This window comes from Ursus americanus, chromosome 29, assembly GCF_024610735.1.
Source record: "Ursus americanus isolate L20-20 chromosome 29, mUrsAme1.1.p, whole genome shotgun sequence".
NCBI lineage: Eukaryota > Metazoa > Chordata > Mammalia > Carnivora > Ursidae > Ursus > Ursus americanus.
In genome coordinates this window covers 13,067,497-13,093,167 of record NC_142155.1, presented here as the reverse complement: position 1 = coordinate 13,093,167, position 25,671 = coordinate 13,067,497, and the positions used below count along the sequence as shown (strand labels likewise).

General features: G+C 34.1%; 1 protein-coding gene across 1 annotated transcript in view; it reads right to left on the bottom strand.

Moving 5' to 3' along the window:
• Positions 1–1,443: 1,443 nt before the first annotated feature.
• LMBRD1 (LMBR1 domain containing 1) overlaps positions 1,444–25,671 on the bottom strand; it is a 117,793-nt gene continuing 93,565 nt past the window's right edge. Inside the window, exons 14-16 of the mRNA XM_045803259.2 lie at positions 25,190–25,268; positions 2,152–2,243; positions 1,444–2,010 (exon numbers count right to left, since the gene is read on the bottom strand). Of these exons, the coding sequence (XP_045659215.1) occupies positions 1,894–2,010; positions 2,152–2,243; positions 25,190–25,268 (288 nt within the window). The 3' untranslated portion in view covers positions 1,444–1,893. The remainder of the gene's footprint in view (positions 2,011–2,151; positions 2,244–25,189; positions 25,269–25,671) is intronic.

Genomic DNA, 25,671 nt, shown 5'->3' with positions numbered 1-25,671 from the left:
TTTGGCTTGCAGATGGCCTCCTTCTGTGTCCTCATATGGTCTTTTTCTCTCTACATCCCTGATGTCTCTTCCTCTTCTCAGAAGGACACCAGTCATAACGGATTAGGGCCCTATCTAATGGCCTCCTAATACCTTAATTACCTCTTTAAAGGCCCCATCTTCAAATATAGTCATATCCTCAGGTACTTGAAGTTAGGACGCCAACCTAAGAATTTTGAGAGAACACAACTCAATCTAAAACACAATGACTGACAGTAAGAATGGAGAAGAAAGGACAAATGGAAGGATACTTAAGAAGTAGAAATCAAATAACTGATTGGTTAATATGTCAGGGATACACAGGAGATGAGAAGGTCTGCTTGATTTCCGGTTTAGGCAATGAGGAATACGCTCGTTCCATTTGTAAAAACAAAAACAAAAACAAAACAAAAAAACCCAAAAATGATACAGGAGAAGGAGACTTGGTATGCCCAGATAAATGAGAACTTCAAGTCGTAATTGAAGTTGTAATTTCCAGTTAACAGGTAAGTTAAACTTTGGAGTTCAGGAAAAAATAATATAGATATATTAACAATATATCTCCTATACCAAGGGTATAGAAGATTGTCCAGAAAGAAAATGCAAAATAAAAACAGAAGGGAAGGGAATTTGGTAAATAACATTAAAGGCTTCATGAAGAAGCCAAACATGAAGGCTATGAAGGTATATCTAGACAGACAAAGAATTAGAGCAGAGCAAAGTGGCACAAAAATTAAGGGCAAAAAGAATTAAGTGGGAGATGGTTAATCCCTAAGACTTTTTCAGAAAGTTAATGATATTTTATTTCAAAGATGTGTTTTTATGAGTTCTAATGTGTGCTTTTTATGAGTTCTGATTTGCTTGTGAGAGTAAACTACAATACCATTTGTAATGATTTCTCGCTCCCCAAAGTGTGTTCAAAATACCCCATCAATATTATATAGCATTCATTGTACCTTTTGAGAAGTATAAATCTTTAGAATGAAAAAATACCTTTAAAGCCAATATATGATGTCATATATAAGTTGGTTCTGTGCCCAGCGAGGAGCCCAATGTGGGGCTTAAACTCATGACCTCAAGATCAAGACCTGAGCTGAGGTCAAGAGTCCAGTGCTTAATGACTGAGCCACCCAGGCACGCCAATGTCACATATCTTAAACTAATCAATAAATTGATCCCCCCCCGACCAATTATTCTTGACAACACTCCCATTTATGTTGGAAGGAGAATTTTGAGGATAGCTACCTACAACAACGTATATGCCTTAAATCCTATAGAGGTGATAAGATACCTAATGGATTAATATCTGAACAATACAACACATCTTGGAATGCCATGATCTTACAGCACCAAGTAGCCTGAATTCTGCTCATGAAATATGGTTGAATGGCATTAATGATTTAATACAGAAAATAGAAAACAAGATGCATAGAGTAACATTTATTTATCAGCCATATTATATTATTTTTAGACAATCAGTTATAGACACTTTAGAATTCCACATTACTCTAGAGACCCAAAGGCATAGATACAAGTGATTTATTATGTTTTTAAAAAGTGACAAAAGGGAATATTAATTCTGGAAGATTTTTAATCAATTCACACTATTATACACTAGAGAAAAAAAATTTCCACAAACATTCCCTCACAAAGTCCATAGTTGTATATTTACATAGAATAATTATAGCAATTTTAAATGTTAATCTATAATACAATAATGTTACTTCAGATAACATAAAAAATATAGTTTTTTTTAACAGCCATGCTCCCATTTTTGATGAAAGCTAGTCAGTTCATCCTTAATGTTAGTTTAACACTTTAAAAATGCATAATAGACAACCAGTCAGCCTTATCAAACCCCTAAGACAGAGGGTGTCAAACAGAATAAACAGAGGGCTCATCATCACTTATGTCTGAATCATCTTCGTCTACTCCTTCAATGACTGATTTCTTCCCTTTACAACAGGATACAATTAATCCAATCAAGAATGCCTGTAAATTTAAATAAGCTACATGTTATTTCTTAAATCTAAAATCATTCAGAAAGTAATGAAATTAAAATCCAATGGCACTACTGTGATACAAATGGGCAATTAAGGATCAAATCATCCCCAGGATACCTGTACTACTTACCCCAAGAAAGGCCCAGTTACCAAAATAGTACGCAGCACTAAAGAACCAGAACTTGTGAAGGAACAGGTAAGTCCGGGTAACAGTACACTGATCTATTAAGCAAATAAAGGACAATAGTGAGACAGTTTCTTTCTTGAAATGGACTATTAAAAATTTATCTAAAAGATTATTAACCAAAACTAAAGACCAAGGTCATACAGTCAACAAGTGTTAGAGACAGGATTGAAATCTAGGTTTTTCTCCAAAGCCCACTCCTCCAGTGTTAGTATAGGATTAAATTACCAAATAGTATGACATTAAAAAAAAAATGAATGTTACCAATGTAATCTTGGCTTTTAGGTATAAGAAAAATTATATTGGATAGTTCAATTTATTTGAAATAGAAGAAGCATTTTAACCTGGAGTTCCAGACATGTCCTAAACTAAAACAGATAAAGTTTTCCTGATAAAGATAAGAAAAAAAATGAACAAAGTAATCAGATGTGATCATAATTAAGTCGTACTTTTCTAAGAATCCAATTCTCAGGACAGCTCAAATTTGAGAGGTGTTTTGAGATTTTCTTTTTTAAGAACACTATTGAAAAGGTTGCTGCTTCTAAAGAAATACAAAATTGTTATTTACTGATATGTTTACTGTTTGAATTTCAGATTAGTATTTAAGCTTGAATTAAAAATAAATCCTATACCAAAATCAATCAATCATATACTTTTCTCTTTCAAAAAAAAAAAAAAAATGCAACCCTTAAAGAGACAGTGGCAGACTGGTTAACATCTGTGTCAGACTCCATACTAGTTTTATCCAAATAAGTTATTTCCATTAGGTTACAAAGTCCTCTATATAGACATGGATCTGAGAAATAATATCTAAGAAAATGTTTATTTAAAACCATTCAGAAATGTCTGGGGCAGCACAATATAATGTATCTGACTGAAAAATTACACATTCTGTAGCTAATAGAGGATTCTAACCTTCCAAATATCAGAGGGCCTTTACTCATTACAGAAGAAAATCCTTATCTTATAAGGCAACTTCTTTTTAGTCTATTAATTACAAAAAAGATTATAATTTCTGCATATTTTAACCAAAATTGACAATGGCAAGAAATTCCACATGCAATTAGGGGACTAATATTACATCTTATTGCTGATTAAGAAAATATACTGTTGATTTCTAATTTTATGAACTCTTTTTTCAGCGTCAATAAATCAGTGTTATTTTCTCTTAAAACATAAAATTGAGCTGGGAATTCTGTAGCCCAGTTTATTACACAAAGGTTCTAATACACTTTATTTTGGGGGCTATCACATGGTTTTCTGAAAAGTAGCCTTTAGGTTATAGTTTATACAAATACAAGACTTGTTATGTAAAGTTTTAGATGTGTTATATAAATATATAGACAATCTAAATCTTATCTACTTTAATCCCTTCCACTGTACTTCAACATTTACTTCTGAATCACTCAATACCAACTGGACAAAGCAATCTTTTTTTTCTGGCAGAGAAACATGCAGTTTAATAAAGAGGCAATATCTTCCTTTCACAAGCTGGGACCACTAATCTAATGATGATCTTTAGATTCCCATCCCTGCAAGGGCTTCCTTCATATTTTTGCTCTCTTTCTCGACAAAAATGTCTAGAAGGAATATTCAAAGCTTCCTAACAAAAACCAAAAAGGTTTCAAGCAGTAGTGGCTGAATAAATGTTTCTCTCCTCTCCTATGGTTACTAGCACCCAACATTCTGTGCTGGGAGTTCAGTCTAGCGGAAGAGAAACCCAGACAGGAAAGTTGTTAGTCATTTACTCTGCTCCCACAATATTTTATTCTCACCTCTAGTATAGAACTTGCTTCAAAGTAATATAACTACAGGCACACCTCGGAGATACTGCAGATTAGGTTCCAGACCATCTCAATAAAGCGAATACTGCACTAAAGCGAATCAAATGAACTTTCTGGTTTCCCAGTACATATAAAAGCTATGTTTACACCAAACTATAGTCTATTAAATGTGCAATAACATTAGGTCTAAAGAAACAATATATATATATACTTTAATTTAAAAAAATACTTTATTGCTAAAAACTAACCATCACCTGAGCTTTCGGCAACTCATAATCACTGATTGCAGGTTGCCATAACAAATATAATAATAATGAAAAAGTTGGAAATTTTCTGAGAATTACCAAATATGACACAGAGACATGAACTGAACAGATGCTGTTGTAAAATGGCACCAATAGACTTGTTCACCCAGGGTTGCTGCAAACCTTCAATTTGTAAACACTGTAGTATCTGCAAAGTGCAATAAAGTGAAGCACACTAGAACGAGGTATGCCTGTATTCAATTTGTCACTTTTTCCTTTAGATAAGCCTGAGTATTCCAAAGTACCCATCACTGTACCTGGCATTCATATTCAATATAACTGCCAAAGCAAGCTAAGTTTTTTAGAAAGGGGTATTTTAGTTGAAAATTGTATTGCTAAATAATACATTTTCTAATTTAACTAAAATCTGACAAGATTCCAAGGATGTCAAAACAAGATACTTGCATGTCTTGAAAATGAAAGTATAACTAAAATGGCCAGTATGGTAAAGGAAGAGCCCAGACTCTGGTCTCTGAGAAACTTAGTGTCAAATATCATTTGGCTACTTCTTTGCCACATAAATGGGAAAATCTGAACTGTTGAGACTCCATGCTTGTAAAATAGAGATATTACCGTATTTCCTTATAGGGTCATTCTAAAGACCAAAAGAGATATACCAAAATCTCCATGCAAAGTGCAGTTAATATTAATTTTTTTTCCACTTCAAGGTATAACTGAACCCACGATAAAGAACACAGTTCTCAAGAGCTGCTCAAGTGGTCTCAAGGAAAACAACTAGTATTAAGATTTTACAAGTAGTAAACAGTAGTAATGCTTAGGCATTAGTATCATGACTACTATGTCTATGTTCATTATTTTTCTGTATCTACAGTCAAAGTATCCCCAGCTAGACCCCAACACCTGACCTTTACTGCCCACCTTCTTATATTCACCAATCCCTATTTTACATTTTTCCTCAAGGTCTTCTTTCTGGCTTACCTCTTAACTCAGGCAAATGAAACTGGAAACCACCTCTAAGGTGATGGCAACTGCCCCGACAAGACCTCCCACTGGCCCAGACCACCCAGACCATTTGAGCTGAAACCCTAACTTGTGCCTGTGCAGATGGACCAAGGAGTAACCCTTGGAATGACCAACAATTACCTTTACCTCATTATAATACTAAAATCTCTGCCCAAAGAGGAGCCACAGCCTCATTTACATAACATCTAAAGTACGTGTAGATGTGTTTTCTTAAGGTGCATGAGTGACCTTATGCTTACCTCTACATACAATGAAAAGGCTTTCCTATCTAAATATTCATTCATCCTAACCCTAAACAAAAGGTACTCAATTCACTGCTTCTTGAGGAGTCACAGCTTTGGAAGCCATTCCTCATTTGCCACAAATAAAAGTCTTCTTTGTGCAAGGACTCAATCTGGTGCAGTTTCTGACTCGCCAAGGAGCAAACTTGTGTTGGTTCAGTTACAAATACAGATACAAATGGATTTGGTAAAATTCGGATGTGTATAATTCAGTAATATGCGATCTCCTTAATAGTAATATGTGTTTAAATTAAAAAAAACCAATTTGAATGTTTCAAAAATGAGGAGAGGGACAGGCTGGGATTTATGCAAAAAATGCCTGTTCACAATTATTTTCAAACAAGAACAGTACATTCCATGGCTTAAGTACCACATGAGCTTCATCTCACAAGTGTAAACACATTTGAAAAAAGTCATTCAACCTTCTCAGCATTGTTATAATGTTCTAAACTTAAAAATAAAAGTTCTATTACCCACTGCCATACTTAAAGATACTCTGGGAGTCAAAAATTCTCTGAAGTAGAAATTTCAGGGCCAGAACAGGGATTTTAAGACAGAGGCTGAGCTGGCAGAAGCAAGTCAAATCAAATCATTTTTCCGCAGAGGTCTAATAATCCATTCAGTGACATTTTAAATTGGCTTATACCCACTGATTCTTTTGCCCACCACAGTAAATACACCTTAAGTATTTTTCCTATCACGTTATTTTACGTTTACCATTTTCAAAGGTTGTAGATTTGACAGAAACCTTCTAACATAAGATTAAAAGGTAATCATTGTTAGTGTTCTGCTTTGTTGTTGAAAAATGACACTAGACTACAAATCCATACATACAATGAGTATGTAACAACTCTTTATAGCTATCTTTATATATATATCATTATGTTTATATTTATATAAAGTGGTATATGACCACAGAAGAATTCTGGTTAATAAGCCCATGCATGTACTTTATATTCAAGTGATGATTCCACACTGAATATTAACAGGGGGCTTCTCTCTTCACCACCTACCATCTTCTAGCTGTTTACCTGAATCACAGATACCAAGGAGAAAGATAGATGTCTTTCTGCAGTTATCTAAAAAATCATAATTAAGTATTTTGCATGTGGTTCGACCTTCAAAGTAAATTTAAAGCACTGGATGTTTCATTTAAGGATTGTGTTCTAAAATCAAAGTGTTCAGGAAACTTCTGACTGTTGTTCTTTAAAAGGACATATAAAAGTTCTAATTAAAAGAGTACTGTTAACAATGAAAAATTAAAATAGAGGTTCAGGTAAAAAATTTTTTTTCTGACAACAAGGTGGCTATACAAAAAAGATCAAAATTAAAAAGGCCAAGAAAGGGCATCTGGAACACATGAATAAAATCAAAAGTCTTGAATACTGATACTACTACCCTTCCTCCACCTCTTCTCACTTATCATCAAATAGATAAATAACAGAAAGTGCAATTAAATTTACTGTTTTTCATGTAACAGCAACCTTTATAAATATACCTGATAAGCTGCATATTATATTATATATTTCTTGTTTCCTTTTAGATTATTTGTTGTGTCATTGCTAAAGTATGCTGACTGCCACTAAGATAACTTTGGTTATTAACTATGATAAATCATACCTTCTACTTTAAATGTTTTTTAAACATTTAGTGTTGATTTAAGCCACAATTAAGTTATCATGTTATACCTTCACCTGAAATCAACTTAGAATTACACTCTATATATGTAATTTATAAAACGACTCCTTATATTACATATACATATATAAAGAAGGCCTTTGAGAAAACTCCTGTACCATGGAGAATGAACTTTAAAGCGAATATTTTGACTAGTGACAAAAAAAAACTGGCAGAAGATTGGACTGTTTAGAATGCCACTTCATTTCCTGTGGTTCTCCATGATTATGCTAACTTTGAATTTCTGATTAGGGTCTTAATACTACTGGATATTTAAAATAGACATGTAAATCTTAACTGTATATGGACTAAGAGATTGACTTTATTGTGATACAATCAGGAATTATTTATCAAATGATTTTGAGAAAGATAATAACATGAATATAGTATAGACTAACGGAAGGGACTGAGAGTAGACAGAGGTTCACTAAGAAGACAATCCAAGTGAAAATGTAAGCTGTCAGGATAGGGAAAAAAAAGGTTGGATTGAAAGATTTTGAAAGTAAAATCCCAGTTTATCACTGTTTTACTCTCAAATGGCATATACAATATATACACATAAAAAGTTTTGACACTTATAGCATATACAATATATACATGACACTTATAGCATATACAATATATACACATAAAAAGTTTTGACACTCACAACACACATCCAAATTTTTTAAAAAAGCCGAAAAAATTAAAATATGTAATAAAAACCAAAGCTCTATATTTATCTTAATATTTAACAAACAGCATACAGTTAAATCAATATTTTGTTAAATTTCACTGGGGGCTGACTGGGTAAAAGGGAAAGAACTGGTAAACATAAAGATTCACAGAAATTCTAAAGGAAATAGTTTTATTATATTTTATGAATATACAAACTGTATCAGGTTAATAAAGATAGGACTTGCCAGATGTTTTACCTTAAAGACTGAGTTTTACAGTGATTACTTTCAAGAACAAGTATAACTTGTGTTGAGCTCTGATTACATTTATGTAACTTAAAGGTATTTTAAAGGTGCTAAAATATGTAGTGCTCCAAGAAAAGAATGTTCTTGATTTCATCTGTATTACTCATGGGCCATATAAAATTTATAAAAAGGAGTTACAAAGGTAACCATTAGCATATAACCTGCAGAAATTATAACAAACTTATTAGTAAACTCTAAATTAGTAACATTTACTACCTATTAGTCTTAATTGACCAAGGATAGTCAAATATAAAACAGAAACAGAAAACAACTGTTCTCCACTACTTTATTTTTTTCATAAAACAGTAATAGTTTAATGGGTATAGTAGAAAGTGTTAAAGGTAGAGACAGAAAAGTGAGATTTAGTTCTTGAGTATGCCACATATACCATGAGATTCTGGGGTGAGTCATTTAACTTCTAAGTATCAGTTTCTTTGTAAGTGACAATGAGATAGGCTGGATTGATCTTTTGAGAATTAAATTTAGAGAGAAATCTACATGTGATTTTTTTTTTTAAAAGAAAAGACTATTTTAGGAGTTAGCAACCTTGAGCAAGAATCTCTATATAAATGGCTGAGAAGTTTCAAAAAATTACCTAGGTTGGCTTTGGCACAGACTCCAGAGAACTTAGAAAGCTTATACCTAATTAACTTTACTATTCTTAGTTGAACTTTTATCAACACAATCAAAATGCCACCTAGAAAAAGAACTTTAACATCAAGAGACTTTCTGGAACTCAAGCAAAATCCAAGAAAAATGATGCTTTGGTCAATACCTAATTTTCTGGTCTGCATGGCAACTCACTTGACAATGGACACAATACATCAGGCTATCTCAGCTGGATGATACCAGCCAATAATATCGATGAGGCCCTCTTTTTGACTCCATGCCTACCTAGAAACTATGGAACTATAAATTTGGTTTTCCAAACAGATTCTTTCTCTCTGGTGAGAATTCGCTAACCCTGAGCCTCTACTTTCTTTAACAGTTATATTTCCTATGGCAAATTAATAAACTCACAGCTGGCTAATATATTAGTCTCTTCCCTGTTCAGTCAGTTATCTGAAGCCAAATACAGACAATGAAGACCAAAGTATGGTAGCATTTGATGGTAGATTTAAATCAAATAAAGCTATCAATTCACAAACTTATTATTTGTGAAGTAAAAGATTATAAATTTACAGTACTTAACCATGAAGACCTATTTCAATCTGTTAAGAACAAAGCTTTTTGGTTCAAGATGACAGACTGGACATAGTCATTTGTTTCTTGTCCTTCCCAGGACCTCATTAAAGTTATAGTACAGGAATAAAGCCAGCAGCAATCTCTTAACAGCAAATAGAATGGGAAGAAAGCCATCAGGTGATGAGAGATTTCAACAATAATCTGGAAGATGAAAAGCCACACTTAAAAGGTCTCTAATAAAACAACTGGTTTCCCTTCCATTTATTTTAAAATATAATTTATGGATCACTAGAAAAATCAGTCACAGAGTTCCCTTGATGAGGCTTCCTAGAAGTTCCTGATACTTAAGTACAAATTAACATAAATACGAATACATCATCAGATATATATAGAAAATATCAGCATGGAGGAGAAAGAACAAGATAAACAGAACTGTTCCAAGATAAACAGAATTGTAATTTTATTTAAAGGAAACCATTAAGAAAAATGTTTAGTACCTCCAGGTACTGAAGAAGGTATTACAGCCATAAAACAAGGATGCTTGAAAAAGATCAGAACAAGTACTTGAGGAAAGTTAAGACTTTGTTATATGAAATAAAAAATTAAGGATATAGTTTGAAGATAAAGCTAAATACATACTCAAGAATCCACAGTAAAAGGTAGGCATAAAATATGAAATACAGATAAGACAGATGATCAACTGAAGATAACCAGCAACTAATGAAGATGAGCTCCCCAAGAGAGAGCGCAAAAAAGAGAAGTTCCCAAGTTAGCTTCAAAAGAAGAAATAGACTGGCATTAGATTTCTCACCAGTTACAAGTGAAAGACAGATGATGATGCAATGCCTTTAAAGTTCTTTAATAAATACTAATTTAATAAATAAATAAATAAATGATTTCTTATGTAGAATTCTAAGCACAACCAAATTACCCATCAATTATATCAGCTGAGGGCAAAATACTTTTCAGACATACAAGGCATTTTCAGATGTGTATTTCACGCAAAGCATGGGTTTTTTTTTTTAACTCAAGAAAAATCTGGGGCTTGGGGGAGAAAATCAAGAAAAAAGATAGGGCTTATAATGCATCAAAAGTCCAATAAGCAGAAATTATAACATTATAGATGAGCAGCAGAATCAGAAACAATGGATCCAAATAAGAAAAGGAAGTCAGTAGTTACTTAGAAGGTACAATGGATTTCATCCAACAGATAAAGTAAGCAAGAAGCTACAAGATGATAGGTATACTAATATTTTATGATACTTCAGTAACATTTTTTAAAAAGACAAAAAAAATAAAAAACTGGCTTAATTCTAGAAACTGTTGTTTTGAGGCAGACAGAAAAATATATAATATTTTCTTATCCTAAAGGAGGTTAAGTTCCTATAAAAGAGTAGAACAGGGGCACCTGGGTGGCTCAGTCAGTAGAGCATGCAACTCTTTTTTTTTTTTTAAAGATTTTATTTATTTATTCGACAGAGATAGAGACAGCCGGCGAGAGAGGGAACACAAGCAGGGGGAGTGGGAGAGGAAGAAGCAGGCTCCCAGCGGAGGAGCCCGATGTGGGGCTCGATCCCATAACGCCGGGATCACGCCCTGAGCCAAAGGCAGACGCTTAACCGCTGTGCCACCCAGGCGCCCCAAAGCATGCAACTCTTGATCTAGGGGTTGTGAGTCTGAGCCCCACGTTGGGCACAGAGATTACTTAAGAAAACTTTAAAAAGTAGAAGAGAGATAAGATATATAAATGACTATAAATTAAGACAGAGTAAAGTAATGTCATAAAAAGTAAATGTCATGGGAATTCAAAGAATAAAAAGAGACTGAACATGTGTAGAGGTTCAAAAAAGAGGGTCAGGTTTGAAATAAACATCAGCTAGGACTCTGAGCGATGAAAATGGGTGGGGTGGCATAGAAACTAGTTGTGATATTTCAAGAACAAATAGCTGAAAAGCAAAGGTGGAAAAGATGACCATGTTCAGGAAATATATGAAAAAAGAGAGGTAGTCCTTCAATCCTAGACTGAATTTGTCAGATGATGAGTCACTTAAGGTTTCTACTGGAGGAAAGGCATTATTAGAGCCACAGTGTTGCTCCCAGACCAGAACCCTCAGAAAATCCAGAAGTCCCACCTCAGATTTACCGAATCAACAATTTGCCATCTGTGTCTAAAAAGCCTTCAAGACTCAGATCATGTGTAAGTATGACAATCACTGCTTCAGAACAATTACGCTAACAGCACTGTGTAGTGTGGGTCAGAGTGGAGCACTAGTTAAAAGGTACAGCAATTCATGCGAGATATGAAGGTCATTCTGGCAATAAGCTGCATCCCTTAGCAACTGACTGGGTGTGGAGAAAAGAGCGAATGAAGGTAAGTGTGCTTTGAAGAATGGTGGTAGTGTGAGAAACAGTGAAGTCAGTAAGTATAGTTCAAAGGCCCTATCTAATAGTTTATATAAACTTCATCAAGAACTATTCATTTTAAACATTTTAATAAACACGTTACCAAAATAAGGTAGGCTCTGTATATTATTTTCACAGGATTGGTAAGTCTTATAGAGCTACCCATAGATAGCTAACAGGCTCACATCTTTATTTTGCTTGCTTCCTTGACCACGAGATAATGCCCTAACCCCACATACCACATGACCACACTTGCTCTCAGCTGTGAAGGGAATCTAGTGAGAAAATGTGCAATGACCAACAGTGAGACTAAGAAGTTAACAGGTTATCTTATTAGTCCTCAATTTATGAAGGAATACCAGGAACAAAACAAAGTCAAACAGGCTCAAACACATCTATTAGTTTCTAATGAAATCTCTTGAAAGTAAAAGCTAAAGTCCTTAAACTTGACTGCTCATTGCTCCTCCACTTCCTCCAGCATACCTCCACTCTGCCACATTTGCTGTTACTTCTGGTCTAGAATGGGCTTCCCCAGTAGCTGCCTTTGCTCCTCACTTGCTTAAGGTCATTTTACTCAAATGACAGCTTCTTAGTAAGAATTTCCTTTCTACTCAAAATTTTAATCATCCCTCCTTCTGGGCATCACTTACTCTACTTTAGTACTTCATTTCTCTCCATAATACTTACCACTTGACATACTTAACTCCTTCTACTAAGTAAGCTTCATGGGGACAGGAATATTGAACTGTTTTGTCACTGTTCTATCACTAGTACCTAGAATAGCGCCTGACACACAGTAGACATCAATTAACATTTGTTAAATGAAAAAACACAGGAATAATAGGTAGTAAAATTAAATGACCATACGGAATCCTGGAAATCAAAACATCTATAAATTTACCTTAGAATTTCAAGACTATTAAATAAGACTGTGATTCTCAGTATTACTAAAAAAATATATGTCAGTATCTTCTACAGGTGTGCCAATTCTAATAGCTATTAATGTTGTATTCCTCAAAGAAATCATATAACTTTTTAAAAGCCTATCAAAATTATCACAATTCTAAGAGTTGCCTTATCTTCGTCTTATAGACTAAATCTTTGTCTTAAGACTAAATCTAACTATCCTTAACTTTCCCATCCCCATCCCTAACCCCAAACTTTCAGACTATAAAACAAAAAGACTACCTATAGTTGTGTGTGTGTGTGTGTGTGTGTGTGTGTGTGTGTCTGTTTTTAAAGGCCACTGCCTGAATCCTGAATTAGAAGTTCTTCTTAGTTAAAAAATTCCAGAAAGCTAAAATTAATTAGCTTTACCCAATATGGGGTAGGAGGTGTTAAACTGATAGTCCATATTCAAATCTGCCTTTTAAATCACCACAGTAAGAATATGGTACCATTTTCATTTCAAATTATATTTATGGACCACCCACATGGGCACATAGCACCACAGGAGACATTAACAAATACTGTCATCACGAAACAGCAGTGTCCTTTTTTCGACCTCAGCCCTTAAGGCTTAGTTTCTAATGAAATCTCTTGAGCAGCTTCATTTTCAGCCTATTAAAACTGGCTTTCCTTAAAGTGTGCATTTTACTTATATAAATCAAACATCAAATGTCAACTAGTACAGTAACTCCTTTAATAACACTGGTTTTTAAACAGAAATAAGCATCTCCTGAAAAAGCATTTTTCTTTTCTTTCTTTCCTTTTTTTTTTTTTTTTTTTTTTTTTTTTTGCTTACAGGTCGAAGTATGGGTGGGTGGGTAAAAAAAACTACCTGAATCCATTGTTAGTGATCATGTAAAGTGCTCTGAACAGTACTGCTTAGTAACCTAGATCTCTAAATAAAATTTCCTGGAACCTCAGAAGCTCAAGTAGAAAAGAACATTCAATATTCTGGGGAAAAGGTTGGTATCAAAAATTCAAGAATTAAATTTTTCAAAGTCTCAGGAACTACCCAACCTATTCCCACATTTCAACAAAATGGGAGGAAAAAAGTCTTCTCTAAAACCAGTATCTACTCGGTAGATGCATGCCACTATTTTATCTGTCATTATTTTCATCCTTAAAAAGGCTTAACACAATGTTTTTCTTTAATTATAGAATAAAATCTATTTATTAAAAAAGAGTAAATATTCACTTCTTGTTTTTACTCCAAATTTTATTTCCCTAACAGCCAGACTTCTAGATGTGTTTATGTGCAATAGCATAAAAAATGAGGTAATATATACACTGTTCCACCTACCATCATACCATCACAGTATTTATTTTTCTATATTGAAACATAAAGCTATATGTTATTTCAAGTATTCTCACTGATGGATAATAACCCAGTTGTTTCTTTTTGTTTGCTATTTCTATCAGTGAGACATGGACACTGGTTAGCTACTGGAAGAGTAAAAAAAAATGTGCATATTATTTTGAGATTTCCATCTGAGTAAGTTGTGAGCACAGAAAAGGAATAGGACAACTCCTCCCACCCCATGACATGAAGGTGACAGGTGGGAAAAATAAGAGGAAGAAGGAAGGAAAGGAGTTCAGTCTTAGACTTGGGGTTTGAGGGGTTGGCAGGACATGCATTTCCATATAGATAACTAGCAGGCAGAAAATAAGAACACAGATTTAAGATTCTGAATCTACTGATTAAATTATTAATCCTCCTTAAATCTCTCAGCAAGATTAGGCTGTCAACTAGCAAAGCTAAGTTTATTAGACTAACTATAGTGAGGGAAAACAAGAAAGAGAAAAATAAGATATTCATAAAGTTTAAGGGATTGGAATGGGCTGGACCGCTTAAATCAAGGTCTTGAAAGGTGAGGAACTGGGTAGAACTGGGCTAAGTTTATGATGTAGGTTTTGAATTGGTGGATACAATGAAATGAGAAGTCTTGAAGTAAGTCTTACTGAGCAATGAAGCTATTTTAGTAATTTCATAGTCAGGAGCATTTCCTGAAGCAAGCAGATAAACTCTTTTTGTTCTCACTATTATTTAACACAGGGACAGGGAAATATTTGTGTGTCCAAAATTGCTGAACATTAGCATATTATGTTGGTGTCAGTTCCCTACATGTTATGGAATTAAAAAGGTTTTAAAATTTATTGATAAGCATGTGGGAATGGTTTAGACTTTAGATAGTCTATCATGTATTGTTAAAATATGATACTCTGGAATGGACAATATGCTAGAGTTAACAGAGTAAATTTGCGAAGTTTTCAGAAAGAAGAAGGCTTGGTTGCTGACACTCTGATTAAGAAACCACTTAGAAAATCCACCTTTTTCAGATCATAGCTTTCAAAGCAAAAGCTTCACATAAGAAAATGTAAAAACTGCTCTATCATTAAAAATAGTTGATAAATTTATAGAAAAATCTTGAATTGTTTAAAGAAGTTGGATTATATTACCAAATATAGAACACCTTTGCACTTAAACTGGATTAAAAATCTGAAAAAATTCTTCAGTAAGTTTTAAAGTACTATGTGCCTTTAGAGAAGAGGTTTAATTTCTGGAGAGTTTTTAATATGTTCTTTGTGGATGTAAACTGTCCGTTTGCATAGAGCCTCAATAAGAATACATTCTGTAAACCCAGCCAAAGAATAACTCATCTTACATGATTGAATAGGTCTATAATTAAATCAAGGTTTATCTGATGCTAGAAATTTATACCAGAAGTGACAGGAAACTATGAGAGATGAATTATTTTGTAGCAGATTCAAAATTAAAAATAAACAAGAAAGATTAACTCACTTTCATAAAAAGTTATACCTTCTATTCTAAATTGCTTAGGGAATTCACTAACTTTCATGTTCAAAATGTGTTCTGTCATTTTGTAGGGCAAATACATCATGTTGAACTACTGGATATAAACTTAAATTTATGGAATTTAAGAAAAATAACATTTAAGTGTAAATTTTTAACAGTATATAGTGTGTAATTATATGAATAGTATAATGTATAATACCCCCTAAATGGTAGTTAGAAATGGTTATCTTTAATAATTTCATAGCTTGGCCTATACTTGGGAGTATGTTTTTAAAATAGTTGTCGTTTGGTGGTATACAGCAGGTTTCATGTAGTTTTTCCCCGCCTTTTATCATTCTCTCAATGATTACATTTTCTGAACAATCCATATTCCAACTCTGCCATTTATCCCAGTTTATTCTTTCTAGAATTTTTATCCTCCATCCAATCCAGGATCATATATTACTTTTGGTTAACATGTCTAATCAGTAACAATTCCTCAACCTCTTTGTCTTTTACGACACTGACATTTTTAAACCATACAAGCTAGTCACTTTATACCATACTTGTCAATTGTCAATTTGGCTTTGTCTGATATTTCCTCATGGTTTGAGTCATGCTCTCCATTCTTCTCAGGGTGTCATATCTTTTTTTTTTTTTTTAAGACTTTATTTATTTATTTGACAGAGATAGAGACAGCCAGCGAGAGAGGGAACACAAGCAAGGGGAGTGGGAGAGGAAGAAGCAGGCTCATAGCGGAGGAGCCTGATGTGGGGCTCGATCCCATAACGCCGGGATCACGCCCTGAGCTGAAGGCAGACACTTAACAACTACGCCACCTAGGCGCCCCAGGGTGTCATATCTTAAGGCATGTCATGCACTGCCCCTTGATGATGGTAATTTTGTTTACCAGCTGCAGATATTGCCCAGTTTCTCTGATGTATAGCTATGACAGCTACTACATTTCCTCTTACAACTAATAAACAATGTATGGAAAACTCATTGTGGTTTTAAGCTATAGTTCCCTGAAGTGGGTTTAATTCCCATTACCGTATGTTCATTTCTAAATAGTGTATTTGGGTACATTACAAATCTGTCATAGTTTCTTTCATTCATTCTGTTTGTTGTTTCCTGCCAATATTTCGATCTGGTTTTATTCCTTGTATCATAGTTTGCTGTTCTAGAATTTGTGTTGATAATTTCAATATCTGGTCTTAGTGAGTCTCTTTTTGCTGCCTGCTATTTCTTCTAGCTTTCTTTCATGGTGCTTTGTTTCCTTGTGTGCTTAAATATCTGGCTCCAATGCCTTTACTTGTGCTCCTTTGCAGGAATTCCTTGAGGCCTAGAATTAAGGTGCATCCCTCTGGTGAGCATTTATATTCACTTGTGCCATGTGTCTAGTCTGCCAGTCAGAGATGATAATGAAATTCACTCTGGTGACTTGTATTTGGACTGCAAATCTGCAAAGAGCTGGTAGTTCTGTGGTTACAATTTCTCACGAATATGATTCTTACCTTCCTGTTCTTGACACTAAGGCCAACTTTGCCTTCAGTTTTCTGGAAGTAATATTACTTTGTTACTTGTTCACCCTCATATGGTGATATAATTCTTGGGAGACAGGGGTGCTCAGCTTTACAAGAGGGCACATATATCTTTTATGAGACGCCACCACTCATGCGTGCTCTACACCTGCATGTCCTAATAATAGCTACTAGTAACATGTGGCTATTAAATAATCCACATATGACTACTGAGACTAAGGAACTAAATTTCTAAGTTAATTTTGAATTTTAATTAATTCAAATATAAATTAAAAACTGAAGCAGTGTAAAATATTTTTTCATTAAACAGAACTTTTTTGCTTTGGTAGAACTGTATTTTACTTTAATAAATTGTTTCATTTAGATGATGAAAATTTGGGGTTTGAATTATGGTGTTATTTAAGTGAAAAATATACACCAGGTTTTGAAGACTTAGTATGAAAAAGGATATAAAGTATCTCAGTAAAACACTGTGTTAGTTACTAGTTGAAACAATATTTTGGATATACTGGGTTAAAAACAATGCCATTTAATAAAATCTCTTTTAATTTGGCTGTGCTAAAAAAGTTTAAATCACCTACGTGATTCACATTATATTTTCGCTGGATAGGACTGCTGTATTATTTTCTGTTCCTTTTGCCTCAAAAGGCTGTGAAAACTAGAGCTTAAATCACTGGATTTGTTAAGTGCCCTCAGAACAAAGCAGCTTAGTACTCTACTTATTACTTTGTTCTGGGTTTTTTCCCTTCACTCAGACCAATGCAGCACCAGAATCACCTGGAGGGATTTTTTTTTTTTTTTTTAAAGATTTACTTACCTATTTTAAAGAGAGAGGAAGTGAGCAGGGGAAGGGGTTGAGGGAAAGACTCTCAAGCAGATTCCCCTCTAAGCATGGAGCCCGACCCAAGGTTTCATCCCACAACCCCTGAGATCATGACCTGAGCTGAAACCAAGAGTTGGACACTTAACCAACTGAGTCACCCGGACACCCCTCCTGGAGCAATTATTAAAACAGACTGCTAGGTTCCATCCCTAGAGTTTCTGATTTAGAAGGCCTAAGGTGGAGCCTAACAATTTACATTTCTAACAAGTTCCCAAGTTCCCAGATGCTGCTGGTCTCATGATGATGACTGAGAACAACTGAGATGTTTGTCTTAAGACCTTATCAGCACTTTGATACTTTTAAGAAATTTGGTATTTTACTCAGCTGTTGTTCTTTTTCTTGGTGTTTTTGTCATGACAATTATTTCAGACTTTCAGCTACTCAAGTCCCCATTCTGTCTTTAACCTGCTCCGATCAGGTTTCTGCCTGCACCATCCCATCAGAACTGTTCTTGTCAGTCACCCAATTTACCCCACCAAGAGTCATTTCTTAGTCCTTGTCTTACCTGATTTATCCTGACAATGCTGAACTCAACCAGAGCTCTGTGATTCTGGAAACATGGTTAAATAAATCTCCCTACTCTTTGTGCATTTACTGCAAAGAACTCCCCTTCCCATATGACTTGGTTAAGACTCATGGATGGCCCCCTGCATGTTTACCTTTGACAAGCCAGACATAGGCCCTCTAAATTCCCAGTCTCTGCTTCAAAAAAGATTACCTGAGCTGTTTGTCCACACTGATCAATCAGAACAAAAGGCTTATTAATTTGACTTGCCCAAAATTTAAATTCCTCTTCTTCCCCAGACTCCTGAAATGTGGCCTACCCTAGCCTACACCCGCTCCTGAACAACACACCTCTTGGCTAACCTCAGGAAAAATCAGTCTCTGATCATCCTACTCCCTAACACCACCTTTCTAGCCTTATTTACTTCTCTTTACCTAGAAAACAAACAAACAAAACAAAACAAAACAAAACAACCCTCCTTTCTGCCTGATCTTTGAAACAATTACAGATCTCATGGTCAGAGAGTTTTCCTTATTTCAACAGTCGTCCTCTTCCTACTGCCATCATCTGTTTAAATAGTTTCTCTCTTTTTTTTTTAATTTGGCAAATGCCAGCACTTGAAATGGGTCATCACTCTTCCCTTGCCTAATTTTCCACCTAACTCACTGATTGTCCCTTCTTAGTTCTTCACTGGTTGCTCTTAGATTCCCTCATGGCTTCAAATGACTATCTCCATTACATTAAAAAAGGAGTAACGGTTTTATTTTTAAAATTTAAAAGGACAAACAACACAAACAAAACACAAAACACAGAATGTATCTACAAAAAGATACTGGGAGATGAGTGGATAAAGAAGATGTGGTATATGTATAAATGGAATATGACACAGCCATCAGAAAATGAAATCTTGCCATTTGCAATGACATGGATGGAACTAAAGGGTATTATACTGAGCGAAATAAGTCAATCAGAAAAAGACAATTATCAGATGATCTCACTGATACGTGGAATTTAAGAAACAAGGCAGAGGACCACAGGGGAAGAGAGGAAAAGATGAAACAAGATGAAACCAGAGAGGGAGACAAACCATAAGAGACTCTTAATCACAGGAAACAAACTGAGGGTTGCTGGAGGGGATGGGAGTGGAGGGATGGAGTAACTGGGTGATGGACACTGGGGAAGGTATGTGTTATAATGAGCACTGGGTATTATAAGAGACTGATGAATCACAGACCTGTATCCCTGAAATCAATAATACATTATATCTTAATTAACTGAATTAAAAAAAAAAGATATTGGGAATCCAGACACTTGCATTATCGTCCCAAGTCTCATATTATGTGTACAGCTATTAATTCTCATTTCTTAGGGCCTTAGTTTCTGTATCTGCAATAAAGAGGATTACATATGTTAGATGTCCTCTATAAAGTTTTTTTTTTTTGCTTTAACATTCTAATTTATATTTTAAAACTGTTTACAATGTATGTATCTCTTTGTGGCCTTTATTTCCATTTCTATAATTCTCACACACAAAATGAGGAGAAAAAAGATTCTCTATCCCTGACACAGTATGTTAGATAAAATGTTTTTAGAAGGATAGGCACTTGAGGTTCTGAGAAAACAGGTCAACCTGCTTATTTGCTGGCAAAACAGACAAGTAAACAAGTTTTATTTATAGAGAATGTATTTTGAGTCATTTCTTGATGATGGGCTTGTTTACTCCAGAATTTAGAACTACTTTCTAAAGTAAGGTATTATACACATTTTACTTTAACTTTTTTTTCCAACACATTATCTTTAGTGATTCCAAATAATTCTCACTTTCCCTTTGTATTTAGTGTATATAATTATAACCCTGCTTTAGCTTTTTAAGTCTGCTCAGTTTGTTGTAATTCATGTGGTTTAGTTTAACATATCAACTTCTATTTTAGCATCACCAGCTAACTTGAGTCATCTTAACCATTTGTCCTAGTAAAATTATATCCTAAAGCTAAAACCTAAACCTATGTAGATCATTTGATTATTTAAAACTAGCTATATATATTAACAAATATACTTAATCAGAATAACCCACAAAAATCAAGTTTGCCTTATACAGATCACTTCATTTCCAGTTCCAAGTAAGACAACACAAGTTTATGTCAAGAAAAGATAAAAGAATTAAACAGAACAACACAAATAAGACTTGGGGTTCGTCAATTTTTAAAAACAGTCATTTGGAAACATATTATCTTCCTTCATCTCTCACTGCATTCCCCAATTATTCAATGCTCCTGCCATAACTTACTGTTACTATAACGTGCCAAATATATTTATGTCTTTATGCCTTATTAATGCAGGTACATTCTCGGCTTGGAATATCCTCCATTTTTTTGTTGTTGTTGTTGCTCATTTAGATTTATTTAATCTATGCTTTTTGGGCCCAGCTGAAATGTTATACTGCCCCCTGGGCAGAATAAATCATTATCCCCTTTTGCCTTCCCATAGCATTTTGTCTATCATTTTTTTCTAGCTTGCCACTTACTTTTTCCTTCTATTACAATTATTTATTTTCATATCCAAGTCCATTAGGCTGTGTGTTTTTCAATGGCAGAGATACATATAATACATATAAGAGAGATACATATAATAGGTGCATGTGTTTCTTTGACACTTTTCCAAAATCTACCCTAGTACTCTCAATACCTATTGTGTTTGTCCATTAAGGAACAATGAACTTTCATCTTCCTATTTTGAATCGAATATTTATGTACGTTTATGTTACTTGTAATAATTCTGTGTTTAACTATTTTATTCACATTAACACATAAACTTTGTATTAACGCTTGTTAGATTAAGTAGCAATTAAAGAATATAAAACTAGGAATGTAAAGATCCTTTTGCCATAATGGCATATAAAATTTAAAACTTGATTTCTAACTTGCCGAGTTAACTCACTTTAAACATATAAACTATACACCACCTGCCAAGATAAATTATGTAATATTGTCATTTTAGGAGAACTTTATAAACACAGTATGATATGTATTCCTCATAAATCTGCTAACCCATTCTATTCTGTAAGAGATTATCTTAAACACGAAAATCTAAACTATTTTTAAATGAATGACTCTCTTTTAAATCTTAGACACTATAAGCACTTAAAACTAGGGTGTCAGTAATATTTTCTATATGTTTAATAAATGCAAGACTACCCCATTGATGAACACAGTATTATTTAAGAAAAAAAGTCTCTAAAATGTACTGATTGATAAGAGATCCATATATGTATTTTTAGAAATTGTTGCTTTAATATCTTTCCAGGGAGATTATCTTTTCTCAGAAATAATTTTAAGCATAACATAATTTTTGTTTCTAAATCTAAAACTCACTCTTCAAGATTCTATTACTTGCAACAGACACATAACAAAATTGCCATCAAGTGCCTTATGGCATATTTATATTGTAGCACCATCTACGCTAGTCAAATGTGCCCACCAAAATGTCACAAATAACAGTGTTTTTTTTTTTCTCTGTATGTTGAGATTTCCAAGTTCGTGTTCAAATGGATACAGTCATACTCGCCTGTCACCATATAGTCCACACCATCCCCACCCCTATGTTGTCAAATCTCATGTCCTAATCTGCTCTTTATCTTTCTCCATCATTATTTTTATTTAAAAAAATCTACCCTGCTACCCCAGATCCAATGATATTTCTACCATGAACATTTGTAACTGTGAACTGTGCGAAGTTAACATTTAAGGATGAGCTATAGAACAAAAGAAAAGGTTGAGAAAAATTAATCAAATCCATAAACCTAAAGGGTGTTTTTACTGCAAAGTAACATTTCAAAGGATAAGTCAACTGAAATGTTTAAGAAAAATATCCAACAGCTCAGATAGAGTCATTTTAACTAACGTAAATTAGGTTAGACTGAAAAAGAAAAATACTCAATAGGATTCATAAAAAATTATGGTCAAGTATATCATCTGACTAAAGCTTACTGAGCTATATAACACACAAATTCACTCAGTTCAGCAATACAGGGGCATTTTAAATTCCCTTTACCACTGCAACATTAATTTTGAAATCTTAATGTGTTTTTATTTATTTTTTTCTGCTAAGTTTTCAATAGTGACATAAGAATTTTAAAACAGAATCTATTTTAGATCTTCAGGATCAATGCCTTCTTAGTTCAAAAAAAAAAATTACAAATTAACTCAGCAGTAATTTTTCATTCTATTTTCACTTAGCTAAAAATGACAACCCATTTCAACTATCCACCCTTTCTGTGATGTGATGGGTGTGTACATTTCAAAGAAAAAAAATTGGGACTAAAGTCATTATAAAAGTAGAACTGGAAAGTCAAGTCATATTTATTTATACTAGAAAGTTTTTACTATTACTTCTTTGGGCAACAAAAGGTATCCCACTGGATTTGTTTTCCTATCTCTTCTCTATTTTGTTCTTTTCTCCCAGTTTTAGTCTCTCCCCTTATTTCTTTAAGCATCCCAGACTCTGTGGTTGGTCACTTTATTGTCACTCTTAGCCTGTCCTTTGCTTTGCATCCTACTTCAAACCTTCAACCTACCCTCCCCAGACAACTAAGCACCGATGGAGAATAATCGCACTGGTTGTACAGATCTGTTCAACAAAAACACAAATTGATAATTTCATCTCTGTCCCCTGACACATTTATCTCTCACTGATTTATCCTCAGTGAGAACCCTCTTTATTCACTTTCATGGCCTATCAAAAACTTTTGCCACTTTCCTCAATTATGTGCCCCGATGGCCTACTCAGCTCTCAGATGACCTGAACTTACACTTCACAGCAAACTGAGACAATGAGATACAAAGGACAACTTCCTGTGCACTCTCACTAAGAAATTAGTATATGAGTCCATATCCTTGCTTCTTTCCTTACAACCTAGAAAAGGAGGTACCTTTCATTCTATCTAAAGCATCGTGTCTTGGATATTCTTAATACCATCTCCTCTAGAACTGGATATGGTCCCATCATTCAGCCTTTCTGATATTTTTCAGCTTCTCCTGTTCCACTAGTTCCATCCCATCATCGCTGAAGTCTCTCCTAATTTAAAAAAAAAAAAAAAAGGCAAAACAAAAATGTCCTTGACCCTGCATGCCTTCTTTAGTTTCTGCCTAATCACTCTCAACCCTATGAAGAATTTCAATGAAGACTAATATAAACTCAGTCACTGATTTGTATTCGTTTTTATTCAACGCAATTAGATTTCTCTTCAACATTTTTCTCACTTTTTTTTTCAGTCCATACTGTACCTTCTTTATCCGCTTGCCCTTAGATAACATTTTTTCTGAGGTCCAGTCTCTGTTCTCCTCTCACTCTTCCCTCTCAGTTCCTTACATACATATTCAACTGCCTATGAAACCTCACCTGAATGTCCTGGAGATATCTCAGGTCAACTAATCATTTCTTACAATTCTCTCTAATCTTAAAAGTATTTTTATCTCAGTTTGGTGATACCAAAATTTACCAATCTACTCAGTAACTGGAGGGCTGTTCTAGAATTTTTTGTCTTCCTCAAAATTGCTTTGGATCCAAACAATCAGAAATTCTCTTAATTCACCCCTGAATTTCTTTCTTCATTTCATGTGCTCATGACCACTGTCTAATTCAGGCTTCCACCATCTCTCCTGGATTACTGTAATAGCTCCTTCTGGCTATGTCTCCCATACAGGGCTATCCCTGTATTCTATGCTTATTCTTCCTATTACTCCATCACAGTCTGTAGTTGACCCTACTAAAAAACTCAGAATTTATCTTTTTATAATGGTACTCAGGAGTGATTTATGAAGAAATTTAGTATATCTGATATATTTCTTTACCCTGATATAAAAGAATTTTAAAGATAAGAGTAGGAAAAAAGTTGCATGGGTGCCTGGGTGGCGCAGTTGGTTAAAAGTCTGCCTTTGGCTCAGGTCATGATCCCAGGGTCCTGGGATCGAGCAGGCTCCCTGCTCAGTGGGGAGCCTGCTTCTACTTCTCCCTCTGCAGCTCCCTCTGTTGCTCCCCCACTTGTGCTCTCTATCAAATAAAATCGTTAAAAACAAAAAAAAAAAAAGGAAGAAAACAAATTGCAAATTCTGATAGAATGAACCTGGAATCCTTAATCAGGACAGAATAATATTCAAAAGAAAAAATCACCTTAATGAACAGAAAGAAGAAAAAAAATTCTCTAAAAAAAGAGGTTAAAAGCAGAGGATCACAGAGTTTTTCTCAGAATACACATAAAATACTTAGCAGAGTGCCTGGAACACATAATTATATGTTCTTAAAAGTGAACTGCTATTATCGTTAACATTATTATTAAGTAAAATAACTAGACGTGTATGAATGAAAAGTTCTAAGTCATTGGTACTTTTGGTCTTGGTCCTAAGAATTACAGATTGAACCAAAACTATCTTGAGTTTTTCAAGGAAAAAGAATGGCATTTAAGAGTGATTTCTTATTATATTAGTAAATGTAATAAATAAGAACTACCTTTTGTTACTTGATAAGTAACTAATTTATAATGGTCCTTTCCCTAATGGAAATCAATATATCACCAAGAAATTCTATTGAAAAGACTTAGCAATTTCTTCCTGCTAAAAGTTCCTTTATCACCACATATTAAAACAGATGCATCAAATGATTAACATAGCAAAATGCAAGCCAACTCTTTTCTCATAGAGTTATAAATTCTAAGGCAGTTGATAAGAGCTGTCTTACCTTCAGGGGCATCGGCATCACATCTCTTTGGCACAGGGAAGGCTGAATTGTTTTTATGGTCATCATAAGTTATATTGCTCTAAAAGACAAAAATATGGTTAAAATGTAAATATATTAATATTTGGACCAAAAAGTAATCACATTATGAATTTTATACTCTGTTTTCTAGAAAACTATATTTAGCTAATATTCTAAAAGGTAAATTTTATACAAAATTAAAATTAGAAGAAAAAGATTTATGGTAAATTTTAACTTAGGGCTTTTTTGCAACAATCTTTAGGTCCTGGACTGAACAAAGAGCTTCTTCCCAGAGAAAAAGCCTACTTACTCTCCCACTGTGAAACAAGAATATCTTTTGTCCATGCAAATGCATAATCTCACTTCATTTATTCACAGAAAAAAGTTTAATAAGCATGACCTAGTGAACTACGTGGACACGATAAGGCAAGAAGAGAATAAAAAGATACAGGAAGCGGAAAACA